This window comes from Crinia signifera, chromosome 2 (assembly GCF_055691185.1).
Source record: "Crinia signifera chromosome 2, ASM5569118v1, whole genome shotgun sequence".
Taxonomy (NCBI): Eukaryota; Metazoa; Chordata; class Amphibia; order Anura; family Myobatrachidae; genus Crinia; species Crinia signifera.
In genome coordinates, this window is record NC_139218.1 from 272,831,861 (window position 1) to 272,851,217 (window position 19,357).

Genomic DNA, 19,357 nt, shown 5'->3' on the forward strand with positions numbered 1-19,357 from the left:
TTCAACATTTATTAATGTCTTAAAGTGATGTGTCTAAAGTGTTGGGCAGTGAGACATTAAACACACATTAGTTAAAACAGCAGGCAAAGGGTTACAGGGTCTCTCATATACTTCTTCTTGCGATTGTTTGGACGGGAGTACATCGGACGTCGCAAGTAAAATTGTACATATGTGTACGCGCAGAACGGTCGTATGTTTTGGACGGCCGAATGTGTATTCGGTCGATCGAACGGTCGCAAGAAAAAGGAAATTGTACATATGTGTACCCAGCTTTACTTTCCACCACACCTGTCATTCATTACCTCCCTCATTGCTTCTCACCTTATATAAAACAGCAGAGGGAAAACACACATTTATGAACATCTGTGTCACTGGTTCAGGTGCAAATACAGTATTTCTACAGGGGACTAGCAGACGGAGTGGTAGAACAGGCCTGGCAAATGAAGAGGCAGGACAGGTCTGAGAGGTGGAGACACCAGACTTTTATAGACAGATAGGACTGGGAGAGGCTGACAGAACTAGAAGACAAATTGTCAGGGCAGACTGATTTGACAGCAACACACTTATACCTTTTTTACACTGAGTCTTTGACTCAGAATATTGCAGGGACAACCTGGGTCCTTGCATTGCATGAATGGGTCAACTTGGGTTTGCTGCCCCAGGACAAATTGGATGCCATCTGAATGTGACTGGGTTATGTTTAAAAGCTGATGATTGGCTGTGTATGCAGAGGGCCACCTCGAGAGAGTGGCATGCAGGGCAGACATGGGTGAATATTGAATCAGTAAATGTATGTAAAATATGTTGAAAAATACAAAACACAACTACATTGGGTCCGCTCTCACTACCCCCCACAAGCATAAACAGCTCCTGACTCTTTGAGCAAGTCCTGATTCAAAGAAAATAGGTAGGTTTCCTCTATACTTTAAGAAACAGCACTGTGTTCTTGGAGAAGTGCTGGTTCCAAAAATATGGCGAAAAAGCGAGCATTGGACACCACTAGCCATAGAGTTAATGTTAAAGGTGTTTATAGTGGTCCCTGCAGCCTTACCATTACCCCCAACTACTCAAGACGGGCTAGTTGGGTTGGCAGGGAGAGTGACTGACCTCTATTAGGTCAGAATTAGAATTATCACCATAGTAGTCAATAAAGAAACCACAGTACAGGAGCAGCCCATGGCCAATTATAAGGCAGGGTTTATATGCCGCACTTTGATTCGCTGCCAGCTCTTCTAGGGCCTTATTTTGGTTCATTCTTTCTGACAAAATCCTTCTTAGATGGACAAAACCATGTGCACTGCAGGGGGGGCAGATGTAACATGTGCAGAGAGAATTAGATTTGGGTGAGTAATTTTGTTTCTGTGCAGGGAAAATACTGACTGCTATATTTTTACACTGCAATATAGATCTCACTTTGAAGTAAAACCCCACCCAAATCTAATTCTCTCTGCACATGTTACATCTGCCCCACCTGCAGTGCACATGGTTTTGCCCATCTAAGAAGGATTTTGTCAGAGAGAATGAACCAAAATAAGGCCTTTAGTGACATAAGTCACATAGGGGCAGATTTATTAAGCTCGGTGAAGTGATAAACTGTCTGTTTTTTATCACCGGCCAATCAGCTCCTACTTGTGAAGTTACAGGCTTGGTTTGAAAAATGACAGGTAGGAACTGATTGGCCGGTGATAAAAACCAGACACTTTATCACTTCATTGAGCTTACTAAATCTACCCCATAGTGATTTGAATGCCCTGCATACTGTAATTTGTGTTACGCTAACAACCAGTATGCGGGGGTGGCATGCTGGGAACTGTAGGCCCACCTGTAAAAGAACTAAAAACACACATATGTAGTAAAACTACAATACAAAACTACAACTACTAGTAGAACTTTAATAAAACACACATGCACTCTCACACTCATACTTTTACTTCTATTTTTTACACTTCAAAGTTTTTTTTTTTTTTTTTTAAATATGTTTATTGGATTTTATAAAGGTTATCATACAGATGTAACAGATATAAATGAGCACAAAAGTTCAGTACACAGATATACAATTTAGACAGCTTAGGCAATTCAAACAATCGCTTTGCTCTTGAGTTAAACCAGGTTGTGGTATAGGCCTCTAATCGTCAAGGGTTAGGCCCTGTAAACCTGGCGCACAGGTAGGCGGCCTCGGCCACAGAAAGGTTGCGTATTGATACGTACTCATAGGTAAAAAGGGTGATGTTACTAAATATATGTTTTGAGCAAGGCGTATCGCATAGTACCAAATAGATATACTCATTAATCTAAAGCACTCAAACAATTAGGGGAGAGTTGGGAGGGGTAAGGAGGGACAAAGGACCTTATTCGAGTTCACTCTTTCTGACAAAATCCTTCTTAGATGGACAAAAACATGTGCACTGCAATGGGGCAGATGTAACATGTGCAGATAGAAATAGATTTGGTGGTTTTTTGGTGATTCTTTGCAGGGTAAATACTGGCTGCTTTATTTCAACACTGCAATATAGATCTCACTTTGAAGTAAAACCCCACCCAAATCTAATTAGATCTGCACAAGTTACATCTGCCCCCCTGCAGTGCACATGGTTTTTTCCATCTAAGAAGGATTTTGTCTGAAAGAGTGAACTCGAATAAGGCCCATAGGGAGATATTGTATTCTAGAGGTTTGGGATAATGCTGATATGCTCATACTATGTGAGTTAGGTTTGCTTCTGTGCAGGAGTCTCCAGTTATGATCTGTGTTGCAAAGCTTTAGGATGGAGCGATTTATGGGGTATATTTCTGGGTCAGGTTGAGCATCTTCTACTTCACTCCTCAACTAGTCCACGTCGCTTATTCGTCTTAGTAAAGCCCAATTAGTGGAGTCAAATAGGGCTAGGATTTTCTGTTGTTGGATTTTGTCTAGAGAGTCAATAAGAGGGCCCCATTTTTTGTAAAATCGTGGTGCATTGGTTTCGACGTCCGGGAGCGTTGACTGTCTCTCCAGTTGCAGAGTGTACAGAAGGCGTGTTTTCAAAGTGTCCAGCCTAGGGGGGCGCTTGGTTGTCCAATTACATAATATCAATTTTTTCCCTAGGGTAAGTATGATGTATAGAAGAGGGTACAGATGCTTTCTATTTTGCGGGATGTCCCACGTATGGAATTGAAGATTGAGCATGGCCATGCCATTCACTCTCAGGCTTAGGCCAAATGTTGTGTTTACGTATCCCAGCACTTGGTACCAAAATTTTTTGATTTTAGGGCAGCTCCAGAAACAATGCAGATATAGAGCGTTTGAGACTCCACATTTCAGGCACGCCCCAGTCTCCTCTGGGACCATGTGTTTCCTCTGTCCTGGGGTGATAAAGATTCTGTTAATGAATTTATAATGTGTTTCTTGTAGCTGGGTTGAGTGAAGTGCTTTCCTGATCTCTGGGAGCCTGTTAGTCAGGGAGAGGAAGGTCACCTCGTTGCCAAGGTCTGATTCCCATTTCCGGCCCATAGTTTCGCCTCATGTCCCGAGAGGATGTCCCAATAAAGGTATTTGGTTTTGTATGGGGCGGTAGCCATCAGGTTAATAAGGGATGTGATAGGGTCAGTCACTGAGCTAAGTGTCCGCGGTTTCAGCAAGGACTGTACATAATGCCTTAACTGTAGGTACATAAAAAAGTCTGCCCTGGGGATCTGGAAGTTGTCTGTCAAGTCCGTAAAGGATTTCAGCTGTCCTCCTGGGTCAAAAACATCCTTAATAGAAGCTATGCCCCTCTGTCTCCACCATTGGAATTTCGGATTTTCCAAGGCAGCTGGGAAGCCTGGGTTTCCGTTAAAGGGTATAAATTTGGTATGTGCTGGGTTTGTCCCCAAGCCCTCACACTTCAAAGCTATTAACGGAGTACAGCCCTGGGCTTCAGCCTTGGCCCAGAGTGCCCTGCAGGGGGAACCCACTGCTACAGGGAACCCTGGCCATGACCGACTAGTTGAGGGGCAATGGTAAAGGTGTAAGGACTGGTCCAAAAGCCCAGATATGCAACTGTATGCATGTTCCCCCCTGTATTTTTTGAACTAGGAAAGGCTCAAAGGGGTGAATTTACTAAGAAGGGAGTTCTATTGAAAATTGGACGTTGCCCATAGCAACCAATCGGATTCTATTTCTTATTTATTTAGTGCCTTCTAGAAGATAATAGATAGAATCTGGTTGCTATGGGCAGCATACCATCTTCATGAGAACTCTCATTTTTGTAAATTTACTCCAAAGAGCACAGGGCTGGTTTTGCAGGTTATGCAGTTTTCTTTTTCACTTTTTTTTTAAATCAATTTAAGACATTTAAACCGAAAAGCACTTCATGGTTACCACTGATCTGTGCCGGCTTCTGTATGCTACTAAGGGGGGTGTCTATTTGAAAAGTGCTTTTTGTTCAAGTTTTAACAATTCACATGTGTATTTGCAGAAGTGATTTGGGGTAAATTCCAGTGTTTCAGTATTGTTTGGAAACGACATCTGAGTTTGGCCAATGGTGTATTTGGTGGTATGTTCATATCCTCCAATGCTTGTACTCCTGGTTTTTTTCTTTAGTAAATTTCTACATTTTAAAAAAATGCCCAAATGCTCCCATGTTTGTACACTTGAAGCTTAGTAAATGTCCCCCTAATAGTAGTGCCTAACTCAATTCTATGGCATAAAAGACTAATTATTTAATTCATCAGAATGATAGATCCTACTGCCACAGAGAATCCCAGTAGCAAATAAGGTGCAATGATGGCAGCCACAGTGGCTCTTACGGTGGCCAAATAACTACTGTATGTCAGCATTGCTTGCTGGTAAACCATGAATACAAAACAATGCAAAAAGGCATGTATATCATACATATGAACTGAGTTCTGAGCATCATGGAAAGAATTACAATGAAGTGACAGTATATTTTTTATTTCCTTTCATATCCTGCAGGTCAAGGATGAGCTTTGATATTTGATATTGGTGCTATGATTTTATAGAAGACACTTTTCGCTACACAGCAGGAAAAGGAGTATATGTGGTTTATATTCTATTCCAATCAGTAAACACTTCAATATTTTTATGTATTTGTTCCACTTAATTCCAAGTTGTTGTTCTATTTCTACAAAAAATAAAAAATACATGGTCTTTTGTACATTTCATTCTCTGTCGGTGTGATTCCTCAATGAATGACGGATTTATTTTCCTTTGAAAAAGGAAACATGACATATATGCACTCAAAAACTAATAATAAAAATTGAATATATTTAATACAAAATAATTATAGTAATGTACAAGGCTCCTCATTGTTTTTTTTAATTCTTTTTGTATTAATTTACACATGATCTGAAATACTAGTATCTATATATCTATCTCTCTATCTATCTATAGATAGAAGTTGAGTATCCCTTATCCAAATATCCGTTATACAAATTATTCCTAAAACCATAGTCTCCAAAATGTACTTCTATTTTCAATTTTTTGCTAAAAACCTACTGAGGACATCTGTAACTGGCACTACTGGGAAAATAACATGTAACTGACACTACTGAGGACATGATATGTAACTGCCACTAAATATGTGCAAGGACATGATTGCTTGGCATTCAAATTCAGGGTGAGATTTAATAGGATGAGAGATTCAGAAAGGGAGAGATTTGGTAAGAAATCTCCAGTTTTTTTAAAGCGCCAATCATTTACACTGCAACATCAAACTGGTATTAAAACATGTTTTAAAACCTTGTTTCAGGCACACATAAAACATTTGTGTGTATTTTATGTGTGTTGATGTGTTTATACAACATAAATGCAAGATACCTCATTCAAATATAAAAAATATACCTGTATGTATATATATTTATCCTGCATGCGGATAAAGCCACAATTTGGTAAGCCAATGTCATCCTCGCCTCTGCCTCCTTTGAGATAATGTATAATATATATATATATATATATATATATATATATATATATATATATATATATATATTATACATAATGTGTGCATATGGGGTTGGGATGTATCAATAAACAGAATTTGTGTAAAACCTCTGAAAAGTCCGGTTCCATTTTTCTAAGGTTTGCTGGTCCTCATATGTATTAAAGTGGTCTGCATCCGATATTGGAGATATCCACTGTGGACTCCCAGCACTGTATTCTCCATTGATTTCCATGGGTCTGCAATGTGCCCATATGCACACTCTGGAAATCATAGTAAAGTAGGCATGAAGGAGCTTCTGTCAGCTAGGCAATAAAAAGGTTGACATGAGTTTTTCAACCGACTTGTCCATACTTCACTATCCAAGTGGGCAAATTGGGAGAATATAATAGTGTGGTAAGCACACAGAGGCACCGTGGCCAAACCATGGTGAGTGCATCGGGGTACACTTAAATGGTGTCCATGTCAACATAAACCATGAAAAACTCATTGACATGCCGACCTTTTGTCCAGGTCGACCTAAAGCATGTCGATCTTTTTCATGTGTCAACCTGGTGCCTGTCGACCAATACCGGTTAACCTATTGACTGTCAACCTAGACACTGTCGACCTAATGACCCATACCCCCGCTAGGCAATACCATCTATAGAGAGCGTTGCTTAGGGAGGCCTATGTGCTTCTTTTCATGCTGCTTTCCTGGAGAGGGATCTGAAGGATATTTCCACTTCCTGATGGTGTCAGCTCCCGCCCCCTTTCCAACGATCTGCTGGCATAATAAAAGTCAGGCCAAACTTTTATTAGCAAACGGCAGAAAAATCATTTGATGGGCGGTGACCATCGAATGATTTTTCAGCCGGGCACCTGCATGCGAAGGGATGTGTTCACGTACACATCGGGCGGCGGAAGGTGTGCATTCAGTGGCGCTTACCTGTTCGCTAGGCTGCAAGTAGCGAACAGGTCTGAATCAGGACCAAAGTATGCAAACCATCAGATTGCTAACTACTGTAGTTACAAACAGTGTAAAGTGATGCATATTTCATTCAAAAATAACAATAAACTGTTTATTTAAAGCACTGAAAAAAATGCTATGTTAATAAACAAAAAAATTAGTGACAATTAGGGCAGATATTATGTAACATAATGGTAATACACTCATAAAGGTTTTGTGAAATTCTGATAAGAGAACGGATGGACATAGGCGTAGTGGGTGTTTATTCCCCCACGTATATACAGAGTTGCTTTCAAGTCACGAATTGCTCCTGCATGACGTCTCTGTCACCGTCGGCTGCGCTGCAGCAGAGCCCGGCTCCAAGTACATACAGGGCAGCGCGCAGCCGATAGCCAGCGAGAGGAACAGCAGCATACATGATACGCCAGGAAGTTGCTCCTCCCCCAGCCCTCCCTGCTGCGCCTCCCACAGTGCAATCAATCACCATTTCCCGCCCGGAGTGTACGGCTGCTGCTGGCAACGTGCAGCGAGCCTGTGTGGGTAACATGGGCGATTACACAGAGGTACAGTACCGCAGTAACGTGCATCATGTGTCATCTGTTGCTGCTAGATCAGTGCTACCATCCCGACTTCAAGCACACTAGCAGCTGCACCGGTGTGACACGGGTCAGGGTAATACTACTCTGCATTCACGTTTATCTCCACTCTCCATTGTCAGCGAGCATTATAGTTTGTTATAGATGCCTTGTTGATTGATATATATGTAGATACAGTATTAGGGTGTTAATTGAAATAGACTTGCCCAGCGCTGTAACTAGCGCTTACTGCACCAGCGTTGTTCGCATGGACGTGCAGTTGGGAGGCAGTGCTCACTGCTTCCCCTGTAATTTTGTGTAAAATAATACAAGGAATATATCAGACACATATTCTGTGAGGAGGCTGTGACAGTGCCTCTCTGTAAACAGCCACCACCAAACTTCACTGGTTTTTCACCTGGTGGGCGGCGGCTTTTATGCTCTTTTGAAAGTCCACGCCCATCAGGGACTTGAATCCAGACGTTTTCTATCTTCAGGAGCTCTTCATCGCTCCTCCGCTGTCGGACTGCCTCTAGTCTCCCGCCTTGTGCCGGCTAATACTAGCCGATGCAATGGGGCAGGGCAATGATGCGGATGGGCAGCGGCCACGCAAAAGAGCTAAATGGTCATCACCAACCAGTTGAAGAACGAAGAAGACGTTGGCCAATGCTGGAGTTGTTGTTCCTGTGCCGACATCCGTAGGTGCTACCAGTACTTCCGTGAACCCACTGTGGGGGGCACTACTGCCGAGTTACTGGCTTACAGTAACATACCTCCCAACTGTCACGATTCCGTCGGGACAGTCCCGATTTTCGGGTCCTGTCCCGCTGTCCCACCCGCGGCAGGCATTGTCCCGCTGCGGGGGGTGGCAGTTGGGAGACCCCCCAATCTAGTAGAATAGACGCTGTGCGCATGCGCACAGCGTCTATTCTCGTATGAAAATGAGGTTGCGGCTAATTAGCATAAACCGCGCCCTCATTTGCATACGCCCCGCCCCCTGTCCCTGTTTCCTCCGGACGGAAGTTGGGAGGTATGCTTACAGGATGACGTTACATGCACCCTGAAAGCTAGAAGCACAGTGGGGTGGGCAAAGGTACAGAGCCCTGCTCACCCACATATAATTACAGCTGTGCACTTGCCCAGTCAGAATGGGTAAGTGCTTCTACTGTATGTGGAGCTTCATAACAGGGAGTGAACCTTGGAGGCCTGCCATCAAATGATGGCTTGGCGTCCGCCATCAAAACTTGATGCAATGATAACTTCGCATCGCATCAAAATAATTAGTTGGTATAAACATTGCAATGGTCTGTGCATGTGCAGAAAACCATATCTGTGCAATAGTGCCTCGGCCGCTCGCAATGTTGAGCATCTAAATGTTGCTGTATTTTTGCATCAAATGACCATTGCTTCCACTCTATTGATGATTGTAAAATAATTTGCCCAATACCATCATGAGAAAAACATTGATGGTGTTAAACCATCAGAATTCAATGCCCAGACTAGATGTTTAATTTGGAGCCATAAAGTCCTGCATACAAAAATGTGCATGTCCAGGCTGCATGGGGGTGAGACGAGATGCTGGCATTTCTGTTCCATTACCAACGGTAACTTAGGATCTGGATTTGGGGTTGTAGAAATCGGTGGGATTTACCCACACTTTAACCCCTGATGTTTTCTTACAGATTTTTCAGCTTCAGGAGTTGCGAGGAAACGTACACTCTCTGACATAAACATTTGGGAATTGAATCAGCTCAGCAGCTAATTTAATGTGCCCCAATGACAAACATTCTGATAGAGGGGTGCAGGATGACGGCCATATGGTCAGTTTACCGACATCGGAATACCGACTGTTCAAATGCCTGACAGTTGGGATCCCGACCCCCACAAGGGAGAATAGAATCTGTGGCGAATGCAGCGTGCCACCGAGCCCGCAGCTTCTTTGTGCTCAAACTCCTGTCAGAGTATCGGCGGTTTGAATTCGGCATATTGACCGCCGGAATCCCGACTGTCTGGCCGACATATCATACCCCTGATAGAGGTGTGAGCAAAAATCGTTATTAATATCACTAATTGCATCTGCCCTTTATAAAGCGGTATATAGAGGAAGGTGGTATAAAGATGGTGATACACTGTATAAACCTTTATTATCTCTGCATTTTCTTTCAAAGAAGTCGCAATAAATACTTTTGCGTTTCTAGGAGAAGATTAAAATACCGTTTGGGGAGAAATTCCTGGATGCTGTGGTATCTGTCCCCAGCACTCGCCGCGGAGTTATATATGGAGTTATTCTGACACATGGTGCTGGAGGTGACATGAACTTTTCCCACTTAGTGTCTTTGTCCAACTACTTGGTGCCTCATGGACTGCTATGTCTCAGATTTACCTGCAAAGGCCTTAATGTAGTGCACAGAACCAAAGCTTACAAAGCTGTAGTGGTAGGTAAAATATTCCTTGTCATAATGATTAGTTTAATAAAGTAGGGCTCACTATATGGCATTGTATAATTTAATAGAGTTAAAACATTGTGTACATTTATGATATGAATTTTAAATCAGTAATAACTGTTAGTTAATTATCTGATGTTATCAAAGTAGCAGTGCCACATTCATGCTTAGCCTAGTATATCGATCATATGGGCGCAAATGTATCAATAACAATCCTAGTCGCAGTGGGAGTTCCCAGAAATCTCCTGCAAAAGGCTAAAAAGCTTGCAGACCGCGGGCATTATTATCAGTGGAGACTATGGCCTTACCCCTACGTACCAGACTCAAATAAGCATAGCTTTGTCCTGCTGATTTACACCAATGCCTTTATGGGTGTGGATCATTCGGTCGAACAATGAAGGCCGACGGGCCTTAGGTCAGTACATGAAAAAGGTTGACATAGCTTTAGGTTGACAGGGTCATTATGTCGATACAAGCATTAGGTCAACAGTCAAAAGGTCAGCATGGGTTTTGCATGTTTTTTTGTCCTGAATGTCGACATGGTCTCTATGGACACCGTATCGGTGCGATATACCACATGCGATCCAGCCTCCTGAGGGTTGCCGGGTCATTTTCTGGGATAGCGCATGCAATGCTAGCGTGCGATACCTCACACAAGTGTATGGGGGCCTTAAGATAAGTGATTTACTAGAAACCTGCAAACAAATAGACCTATCGAGACATGTGAAGAGCCCCCACCTACTTCAGGGAACTATTTTGAGATGAAATATTAGGGGTGTATTCAATCTGGGGTCACGGCTGTCGAGCTGGCCCGACAGTCGTGACCCTGTCGGGCACAGCCGTGACCCTATCAGGCAGGATTCAATGTCCCGCCTGCAGCGGGACAAGAATGAGACATGGCCACGAGCTGCTCCTGGGAAGAGGCGAGCTGCGGCTGGGAGCTTGCCACTTCCCGGCCGTTCTCTGTAGAACAAGCTCGTTCTGCCGAGATACCTTGTTCAATGCTGTCGGGGAACACAGCATTGAATAGGGCCCCGCAGCCATCTCCCCCATCGGGAGATGGCTGTGGGTGATTGAATACCCCCTAAGACTCACAGCTTAAAATACATAACAAAAAAACCTGCATGGTTGACATTTACTTGAATATTAAAGCAGTTTTTGTGAAAACGTAAATGGGAAAACTACTATGACGTAAACGACCTTCTGACCTCGTTTAAAGCTGTATAATGAAAAATAAATTAGCTTTTTGGGCTCCCAAATAGACTTTTTCCTGGAAAATATTGGGGCAATCAGTGATGAAAGCGGCAACCATTCAGAAACCTTTGACATGGAAACACGGTACCAAGGAAAGTGAAGCACGCCTGTATTGGCAAACTATAGCTATAGACTGAAAAAAGATGTTCCTCCAGCAAAACATCTATTTCTCAAACACTATTCCTAATAGAAAAATTCTAAAACCAGATTTGAATTCAACATCCACAATACTGTAGGTTTCACCTATTCTACGTTATTTATTATTAAAATGTTGTTATCCACTGCCACTAAGGCTGGCAATATATCAGAACGACCAGCATCCAATCCTGATTGTGTGATGATTTCCCCGGCAGCTTCCCTGACACACATGATAGATCTAGGTGTGTCATTTCACATAAGATCTATCGTAAAAGGTCCATACCCACCAGGTGATTTTCAGCTGAAAGCAGCTCAGTTTCAGCTCAAGAGCCACCCAGTGTGTATGGGCAGGCAATGAGCGCTGATGCGTGCTCCCGCACCAGGTCGGCGGATGCCGTTCATCTGCTGGTATTACTAGCAGACTGAACAGCTTTCCATAGCAGCGAAAATCGCTGTGCAGGGGGAAAATCGCTCAGTGTGTATGCACTGAGCGATTTTCAGCCCAGTGATTTTAGCAATCATCGCTCCCAGAATACTGGTCATTAGCAGCATCTTCAGGTCATGTGTGCAGCACATGATCTGAGGATCAACCTCAAGGACACGCAGGACCGCGCATTGTACCTAAACACCTCACGATGTGCACAAAAATAGTAGTGCATTGAACGGGATTCAGTACTGAATCCCGGCGGTCGGGATCCTGGCGTTCAGAATCCTGACGCCGGAATCCCGACAGCCAAAATCCCGACAAGGGGGGGACGTGGATCGCCCCCCCTTGCGGGCTCGCTTGGCTCGCCACGCAGCGGGCCCGGTGCCTCGCTACGCTTGGCACACTAATTTTTTCTCCCTCCAGGGGGGTCGTGGACACCCACGGAGGGAGAATGTGTCGGGATTTCGGCGGTCGGGATTCCGGCATCGGGATTCTGAATGCCGGGATCCCGACCGCCGGGATTTTAACTGCATCCCATTGACGAACCATCGAAATTGTGCGTTCGGCCTGAAATAGTTTTGATGCAGCTGAAGTGGCATGCAATATTTCTATTCTATCTATCTATTCAGGGAAGCTGGTGGCTACAGATCAGGCACTAAAGCCTCACACTACATACATATTAAAAACTCCCTTAAATAATAAAGATTAGTGCTAGAACAGGTCGTAGATAATATACAACCTTTTCTTTATGGTGTACATTGGTTTAGTACTGCAATCATGTTTTACTTTTATACCCATTTTAGAACTATTTAAAGTCTTCTGAAGAATATAAACTTGGTGGTGTCTTTGTTGGAGGTAAGCTGTACTATAAATGTAAATTAGGAACCATACAGTTATTAATACTGTAATCAGATGAACATTTTATTGATTGGTTCTGTGTAGCGGTCTAGCAGCAGCCGTTCCGGGAAGTGCAGCACTACATTTAGCAACCTGAGTGCGCGGCAGCAGAGTTACTGTCTGTTGCTAGTCAGAAGCAACGATTCTACCCACAGGAATCTGTGCAGCAGCAGCATCGCTTGCACACTCATCGTGCTGAATTTTGGGAGTACTGCAAAACCATTGGAAAAACAGAATCTGCTCAGACAAAAAACTATCTACCAAGAAGTACAGAGAAGAGAAGCAAATAAATGTTTTAAAAATCAACTATAAAAAAAAAAATAATATTTCTAAAATAGAACATTGTACTTAAACGCTGCAGATGTTAACTTTTACATGGTGCCACAAGGGTTTCATGGAGAAAGCATACAACTAATTGCCTTAAGTACATTACACAGTTACAGTCTTGTTTCCATTCATACATCTATATGTAATTACATAAATACAATGATATGAGGGTATCCAGAAAGTGAATGCAGCATGGGAGGAACCCTGAAGGTGAGATTGGGCATTAGTTACAAAGGGTTCATATGAGTGTAATCTGGAAAATAAAGACCACATTTCTATCGCTCAAGTCATTCCCGAATTTATGGTCAGGCTTTCTTTGTAACCTGTTTTTTTAGTCCTCTGTGGGGTGCTGTTATGGTTGTTGGTGATGACGTGTTAAAAATAGCCCTACAATATAAACACGAATCAGTGCTGCATTCAGAAATTGGACCTTATTCTAGGCCGTTCGCAGACACACATGCTTTCGCACAGGAAGCCAATGTTTTTACGACGACCAAACTAGCAAATGGGAACGCCCATCGCTTCATGGGTGTTCTCATGCGTCATGATGGACATGCAGATGTCAGCTGCCCGCCCACTTCCCCCCGAGCGTACACAAATATGTAAGGTTGCTCAGCGCAACCTTACATATGTATGTACCTTCCACATTTTTCGATGGTCGCCGACTATTGAAAAATGTGGGAGGGTCCCAGTGGCATGCAAATTGGTGTTTAGGTAAAACATCCTTTCATAGCCATTGCAAACATACGTGCCTTGCAAATGGTAGGCCGACATACCACCATTCGCAAGGTGGGATCTGGGTGACTTGCAAGGATGCAAATTTGCATCCCAGCGAATGAACCAGAATACTCCTCTTTGTCTACCATAAGTCAGGCGTGCTGCTAAAGTTGGACAGAGTGGAGTGATTTCTTCATCCACGTAGGTCTAAGTCACACTGCACATGGTCCAAAGTCAGAGTGTGCAGTCACAGTTGTGATTGAGAGATATTGGGAGTTTCTGGGCTGGGACAGGGAGTTGGTTAAGAGGATGCATGGAGATGGCCAATCCTATTGAGGTTGGTGTAACTTTCGGTGTTGGGTCTGAAGATGCTCCAAGCGGGACTGTGTCTGAACACACTTAAAATGGGCGTCCCAGGACTGTTACTACAGTGGCTGCAGCAGTCAGTGTACATCTCCGCACCAAAACGTGCTTTTCACAATTAAAAAAGAATAGAATCCATTTTTAAGTCTTGAATTTATCTTGTGAGCTTCATTATCCATTTCTAAATAATTTTTACTAATAATTTAAGCAATTTACTGTCTTTATAAATATTTGTGGAATTACCATTTAACATGTCTTTATATAGAACTATTACCTTCATAGAGGCCTACTTTGCTTTACCCTCAGTTTCTGAATATGCATGTAAACCATTGTATATATTTGGAGTGATTGCAGTCATAGGGCAGTGTTCAATGCGGCCAGTGAGGGGGTTTGTACGGCGCAAAAAAGCCATCCTTGCCGTCAAACCCCTCACTGTATTCAGTGTCATGGACAAATCCTCGCCATTTTGCCGCAAATACAGCGAGTCCGCTGAATATGGTGGCGAGCCCCGCCGTTTTAATGGCCACAATCGCCATTTCCACCATGCCTCGGAACAGGCGAGGTGGAAACAGCGAGTTACGGGGAGGGAGTTAAACACTTGACGGCGAGCTATTAGCATCAGGGGCATTGAATACCCCTCATAATAATGCTGTCAGAGACCCATTTAAGATAGTGCATAGAATACCGTATATACTTGAGTATAAGTCGACCCGAATATAAGCCGAGGCACCTAATTTTACAACAAAAAACTGGGAAAACGTATTGACTCAAGTGGGACCCTCACTCTAATATAAGCCGAGGGGGGCTTTTTCAGCATAAAAACTGTTCTGAAAAAGTAGGCTTATACTCGAGTATATATGGTATGCGGTTAAAACCTATGGTTTTATCACAGGTTTAACCCTTTAAGTGCCAAGCAAATTTGTCAAAATACTGTAGGTTTGACTATTACCAAGCAAACATTTTTATTCATCATAATGATCTGTAATGTTTACAATATATAGAAAATATATCCTTTCTTTTTACACACCAGGTTATATTTGAATTTATATAACAAATGTCAGGGACGTTGGCATTTTTACCAGATATTGTGAGATCTCTCACAGAGATGATGGCACTCAAAGGGTTACTTTATTTAACTCCAAGCACCTGATTGGCTAAATGAACTTTCTGTTCGTTATGGGGCTTGGTCTGGTTATCACACCATGGCTGTAGGAGCTGCGACTATTGTTTGCTAAATTATGCAAAAGGCAGCATGAGGCATTTTGTGATCCAATGTGACGTCCTTGCAGGAACATCGGCCATTGGAGTGACCCTCAGGTTATTCAAGATGGCTGGACTGTTCATGCTGCTGGGGCCAGGAAGTCTGTCATCGCCCCCACCCCTAAAAAGACAGAGCCTGAGTGACAGGCTGTGGCTTAGGGCGCACTGTGTGCGAGGACATAGGACCCGTTCTGATGATACACATTAATATTCTAGCAAGCAGTGTGCACTAGATCTCAGACGTTTAAGTGACTTGTTTAACAATGACAGCACTTTAACATTCTGTAGAATAATGCTGCAGTATCTCTCCTGTAAAGGACGGTCTATGGGCTCTCGTGCTGCCACTTCAGTAATGAGAGCAGCTTGTGAAGAAGAGGACGGCTTCATCCAAGGGCTGATTTGCCTGTCATATCCACTGCACCCTCCAAATGCAAAAGGAAAGCTGCGAGATGAAGATCTGGTCCTGGTAACAAGGCCATCGTTATTCATCTCTGGGTCAGCAGATGATATGTGTGACAAGGTGAGGCCGGGCTCACAGTTTAATAGCTTGTGCTATCATAATTATTCCTTGCAGATTTTTTTTTAATGATCTGTGAAAAATGTAATTCTGTGAAATGAGGGAATAAATTGACAGCATTTACCCATCACTAATATATATATATATATATATATATATATATATAAGTATCTACTGCAGCTATGTGATAGTGTAGGGAGCTATAACTGATGAATTCCATTACAGGTTTCTATGAATGTTAGTGGTGCCGGTGAGGTGCAGGACCAAAGCACATTTCCAGCTGGAAGTGCCCCTGTTCTTCAAATCTTCACCTATAATAGATATACTATATAAATGCAGATCTATTTAGTGGACAGCCAAGTTGGCACATCAGAAGGTGTGGCATCATTCTGGGTGGGCGGTGCTTGATTGCACCATTGCCCCCCAACTGAAAAATGCCCAGATTACATGCATTGTAAATTGGGGAGGGGGCAGAGCTACGCTGATTATATTATTAGGTACTTATGTATTATCTGGACTCCCATGTTAAATGCACCCCATTTTTTCATACCCCTACTATCCAAATACGCATGGAGTTGATTTTATATAGTGTGGCGAGCGGAGCGAGCCACCGTGCCCGAAGCGTGGCGAGCGGACACGGTCTCATAAGAAAAACGGGAGCCCAGATATTACATAAGTACCTATTATTATCATCACCTGGACCGCCAACTTTTGCTGAAGAGGATGCTGTGGGTTTGTGCAGTGGAGGCCAGATCTAGGAGGCTCTCGTCTGTGGAGGGCCGGGAGCACCACCCAATTTTCTGTTTTAGAATAGAAGGCAAGTGTAGTGTATGCGCCAGTGGCCAGCTGCTGTTCAGCCAACGAGCTACAGAATTACCATGCTATACGTATGGATAACAGTCTTAGAGATGATTTGGATAAGCATCTGGATAGCTTCTGTCCTCCGTGGTCTGAGATGTAGCCAGAGGGTGGCTACACATAAATAAACATTAGTGGTCTGACCAAAGCCACTTTGCCAAGCTGTAGCAACAAAGGAATCTTTCCACAACCTTTATACAGAGTTCTCTGTTGTGATATATCTGTAAATTTGTTGTATGTAATATATATAGCAACTGTTATATTGTACTGTAGCTTGGCATTATGACTGACATCAAATGAAAATGAAGTGGAACTGTTATCTTATTACTGTAATGACTTCACATTTCTCTCTCTGTTGTCCATATATAGTCCTTGATGATGAGTACTGTCTGCAAAATGAAAGCTCCAGTAAAGATCCATTGGGTTGAAAATGCAAATCATGGAATGACAGCCAAAGGGAAAAAAATGGCCGACGTTCTGACAGATATAAATGAACAGACTTTGTTTTGGGTTCAGGAGATATTAAAGTTGTGAGTGGCACTATACACGTTACAGAAACAACACACACACTTGGTAAAGAGTCATGCAAAGTCTATATTGGCTTTCTGGTGCATGAAAAGGTAATAACGGTCACAGGGTAAGACAGGATTGTGGCTGCTTCTTTGGTTACTTATGTTTGTTCTATCTTTCACACATACAGTGTTGTTTGTTCCTGGGAACACTGTCCACTTGTAGTATATTACAGTCATCACCCACAGATGCTGTCTGCCATGCTCCTCACTGTTGGTGATCATTTTACTACTACACTGCAAATTTCTGTGGCTGAGGCTACTGGAACTGTATATTAACTTTGGACAGAAGTGATTACCACCTAACCCAACTGTTGAACCCCCTTCCGCAAAACACACACACACACCTCGTTTTCAAGTAAATATATTTAAAAGCATATTGACTCAATCATCTGGCATCCAAATAAGATTATCAGTATTGAAGCAGCACATGAAGCCATCTGCTCCCAAACTGTATATTACAGGAAAACCTCATTCCTTGTGTTCGATCTTGTCATCTGCCAGGATACTGAAAATCACGATGACACAGGTATGACTCGTTTAATGTCTTTAGGAATATATTCTGCAGATACCATTTCCTATGTGCCACCTGGAGAAGCATGCATTTGCCTTTGATTGATGAGCTTTTCTTTAGCCTCTTAAAGGCCAGAAATCTACAAAAATTGCTGCTCTAAATCAAGTACATGTGCTATATGCTGTAATCCCAGTGTCATCTGTTATTATTGGTCAATCAGAAGTTCCCTTTTGCTCAACATATATCTGTAGAAGTGTTGTGTGTGTGTTGATCTACAGAGAAAATTACAGGCTTTGCCTTGGACTCTGTTCTTTGGACTAAACATTACCAGGGCACAGCCTTAGTGATTTATCACAGAGTAATACAATTATATTGTACAGTTAAAATATGTGAGTTTAAGAACACAATAATGTATAGCTCTGTAGTATTTTGGTTATTTTCTTATCTCTTTGTTATTTAATGTATGTCTTTGCAAAGTGTTTTACTGTATATCCACTGCATTGCTCTTATTTTGTTCTACCATATCTATTTGTAAAGTACATTTTTTCAAGACATGGATGTAATCTGTATTCTTCTAGGTATATTATTTGCATATTTTTTTTGTTTGAAAATAAATTTATGTGTATTGCAGTGTTATAGATACGCTAGTTACCAGCCCTCCAAAATGAAAAAAACAACACTATCAGTGATGTCAGCGCCAGCGTGTTTGTGCGCGAATGGAGCAACATTTGAACTTCACCATCTAGTGGCATGCAAAACATTTTTTCTCTGACATGCAGCAGGGACCACTGGAATCACTTCAGGTATTAGAGCTGGGAATGCTGGGAGCTAGGCACTTCTTAATATTAATTAGGGGATACTGGCTCCTCCCCTCTAAGACCCACAATCCCCCAGTGAGAAAATTGTGCCAGGGAGATAGGTCACAGTTTTTGCTGCTCCTGCACGTTTTCTAGTTTTTTTTACTATTAAAAAGATTTTTCTCATTTACTGTGAATCCCTTCCCCACCTAGGAAAGGGTGTGGGTCTGGGTATTCAGCGCCCCTGGAATTCCAGGTCGTCGGTCAGGACCTCGCTAAAGGTGCCTGCCCGTACGTTTCCGTGTTCCTGCCGCCCCTCCATCAAAGGGGACGCCAGTCACGAAGTTTGGTGCCTCCGGTGGTGAGTACTGCGCTGAGCGCACTTTCCACACGCCGTCCCCTGCTCTCTGACTCAGCCGCGCTGTGCGCTTATCTCTGCAGCGTTTGTGAGGCGCCGCCATCTTGCGGACGGCGCGTCCTCGTGCTGCAGGTCCCGCTCGGCGAAGCTGTTTGCCGGAGGCTTGCACAGAGGAGCGCTAGCAGCGGGTGGCTCCGGGCGCTGACAGGACTGCACAGGCTGGCTAGGTATGAGGGAGAGGGGACATGCTTTGTAATGTGAGGCGGGCATGGCGCGGCCATTATGCAGATACACTCAGTAAGGCTGACTCTTTCCTGTCTACAGGTGACTGCAGCTTGGGAAGCTCTGTAAAAGTTTTATGTGCTGACATATACATTGTGCCTTGCACTGTATATGGTCCTTGTGTACGCAGGGCTCATTCTCCTCCAGGTCTCACGGACCCCTGAGGTTTTTGGCTTGTGGGAGGTGTATCTGTACG

General features: G+C 43.1%; 2 protein-coding genes across 3 annotated transcripts in view; both read left to right on the forward strand.

Moving 5' to 3' along the window:
- Window positions 1-5,208, forward strand: part of POGLUT2 (protein O-glucosyltransferase 2) — a 110,353-nt gene extending 105,145 nt beyond the window's left edge. For both annotated transcript variants that reach the window (XM_083168649.1, XM_083168648.1), the window contains exon 10: window positions 4,931-5,208. In XM_083168649.1, the coding sequence (XP_083024775.1) occupies window positions 4,931-4,948 (18 nt within the window). In that variant the 3' untranslated portion in view covers window positions 4,949-5,208. The remainder of the gene's footprint in view (window positions 1-4,930) is intronic.
- Window positions 5,209-7,277: 2,069 nt separating this feature from the next.
- On the forward strand, window positions 7,278-18,309 carry TEX30 (testis expressed 30). The gene is made up of 5 exons (XM_083168652.1): window positions 7,278-7,427; window positions 9,638-9,874; window positions 12,506-12,557; window positions 15,584-15,786; window positions 17,011-18,309. Exons 1-5 carry the CDS (start codon window positions 7,281-7,283, stop codon window positions 17,173-17,175), a joined length of 804 nt encoding a protein of 267 aa, XP_083024778.1. The 5' UTR covers window positions 7,278-7,280; the 3' UTR covers window positions 17,176-18,309.
- Window positions 18,310-19,357: the final 1,048 nt, after the last annotated feature.

Coding starts and splice junctions, on each gene's coding strand:
- TEX30 (XM_083168652.1), top strand. CDS start 7,281: ATGATACGCCAGGAAGTTGCTCCTCCCCCAGCCCTCCCTGCTGCGCCT. Junction 7,428..9,637: donor ACATGGGCGATTACACAGAG/GTACAGTACCGC, acceptor TTGCGTTTCTAG/GAGAAGATTAAAATACCGTT. Junction 15,787..17,010: donor CAGATGATATGTGTGACAAG/GTGAGGCCGGGC, acceptor GTCCATATATAG/TCCTTGATGATGAGTACTGT.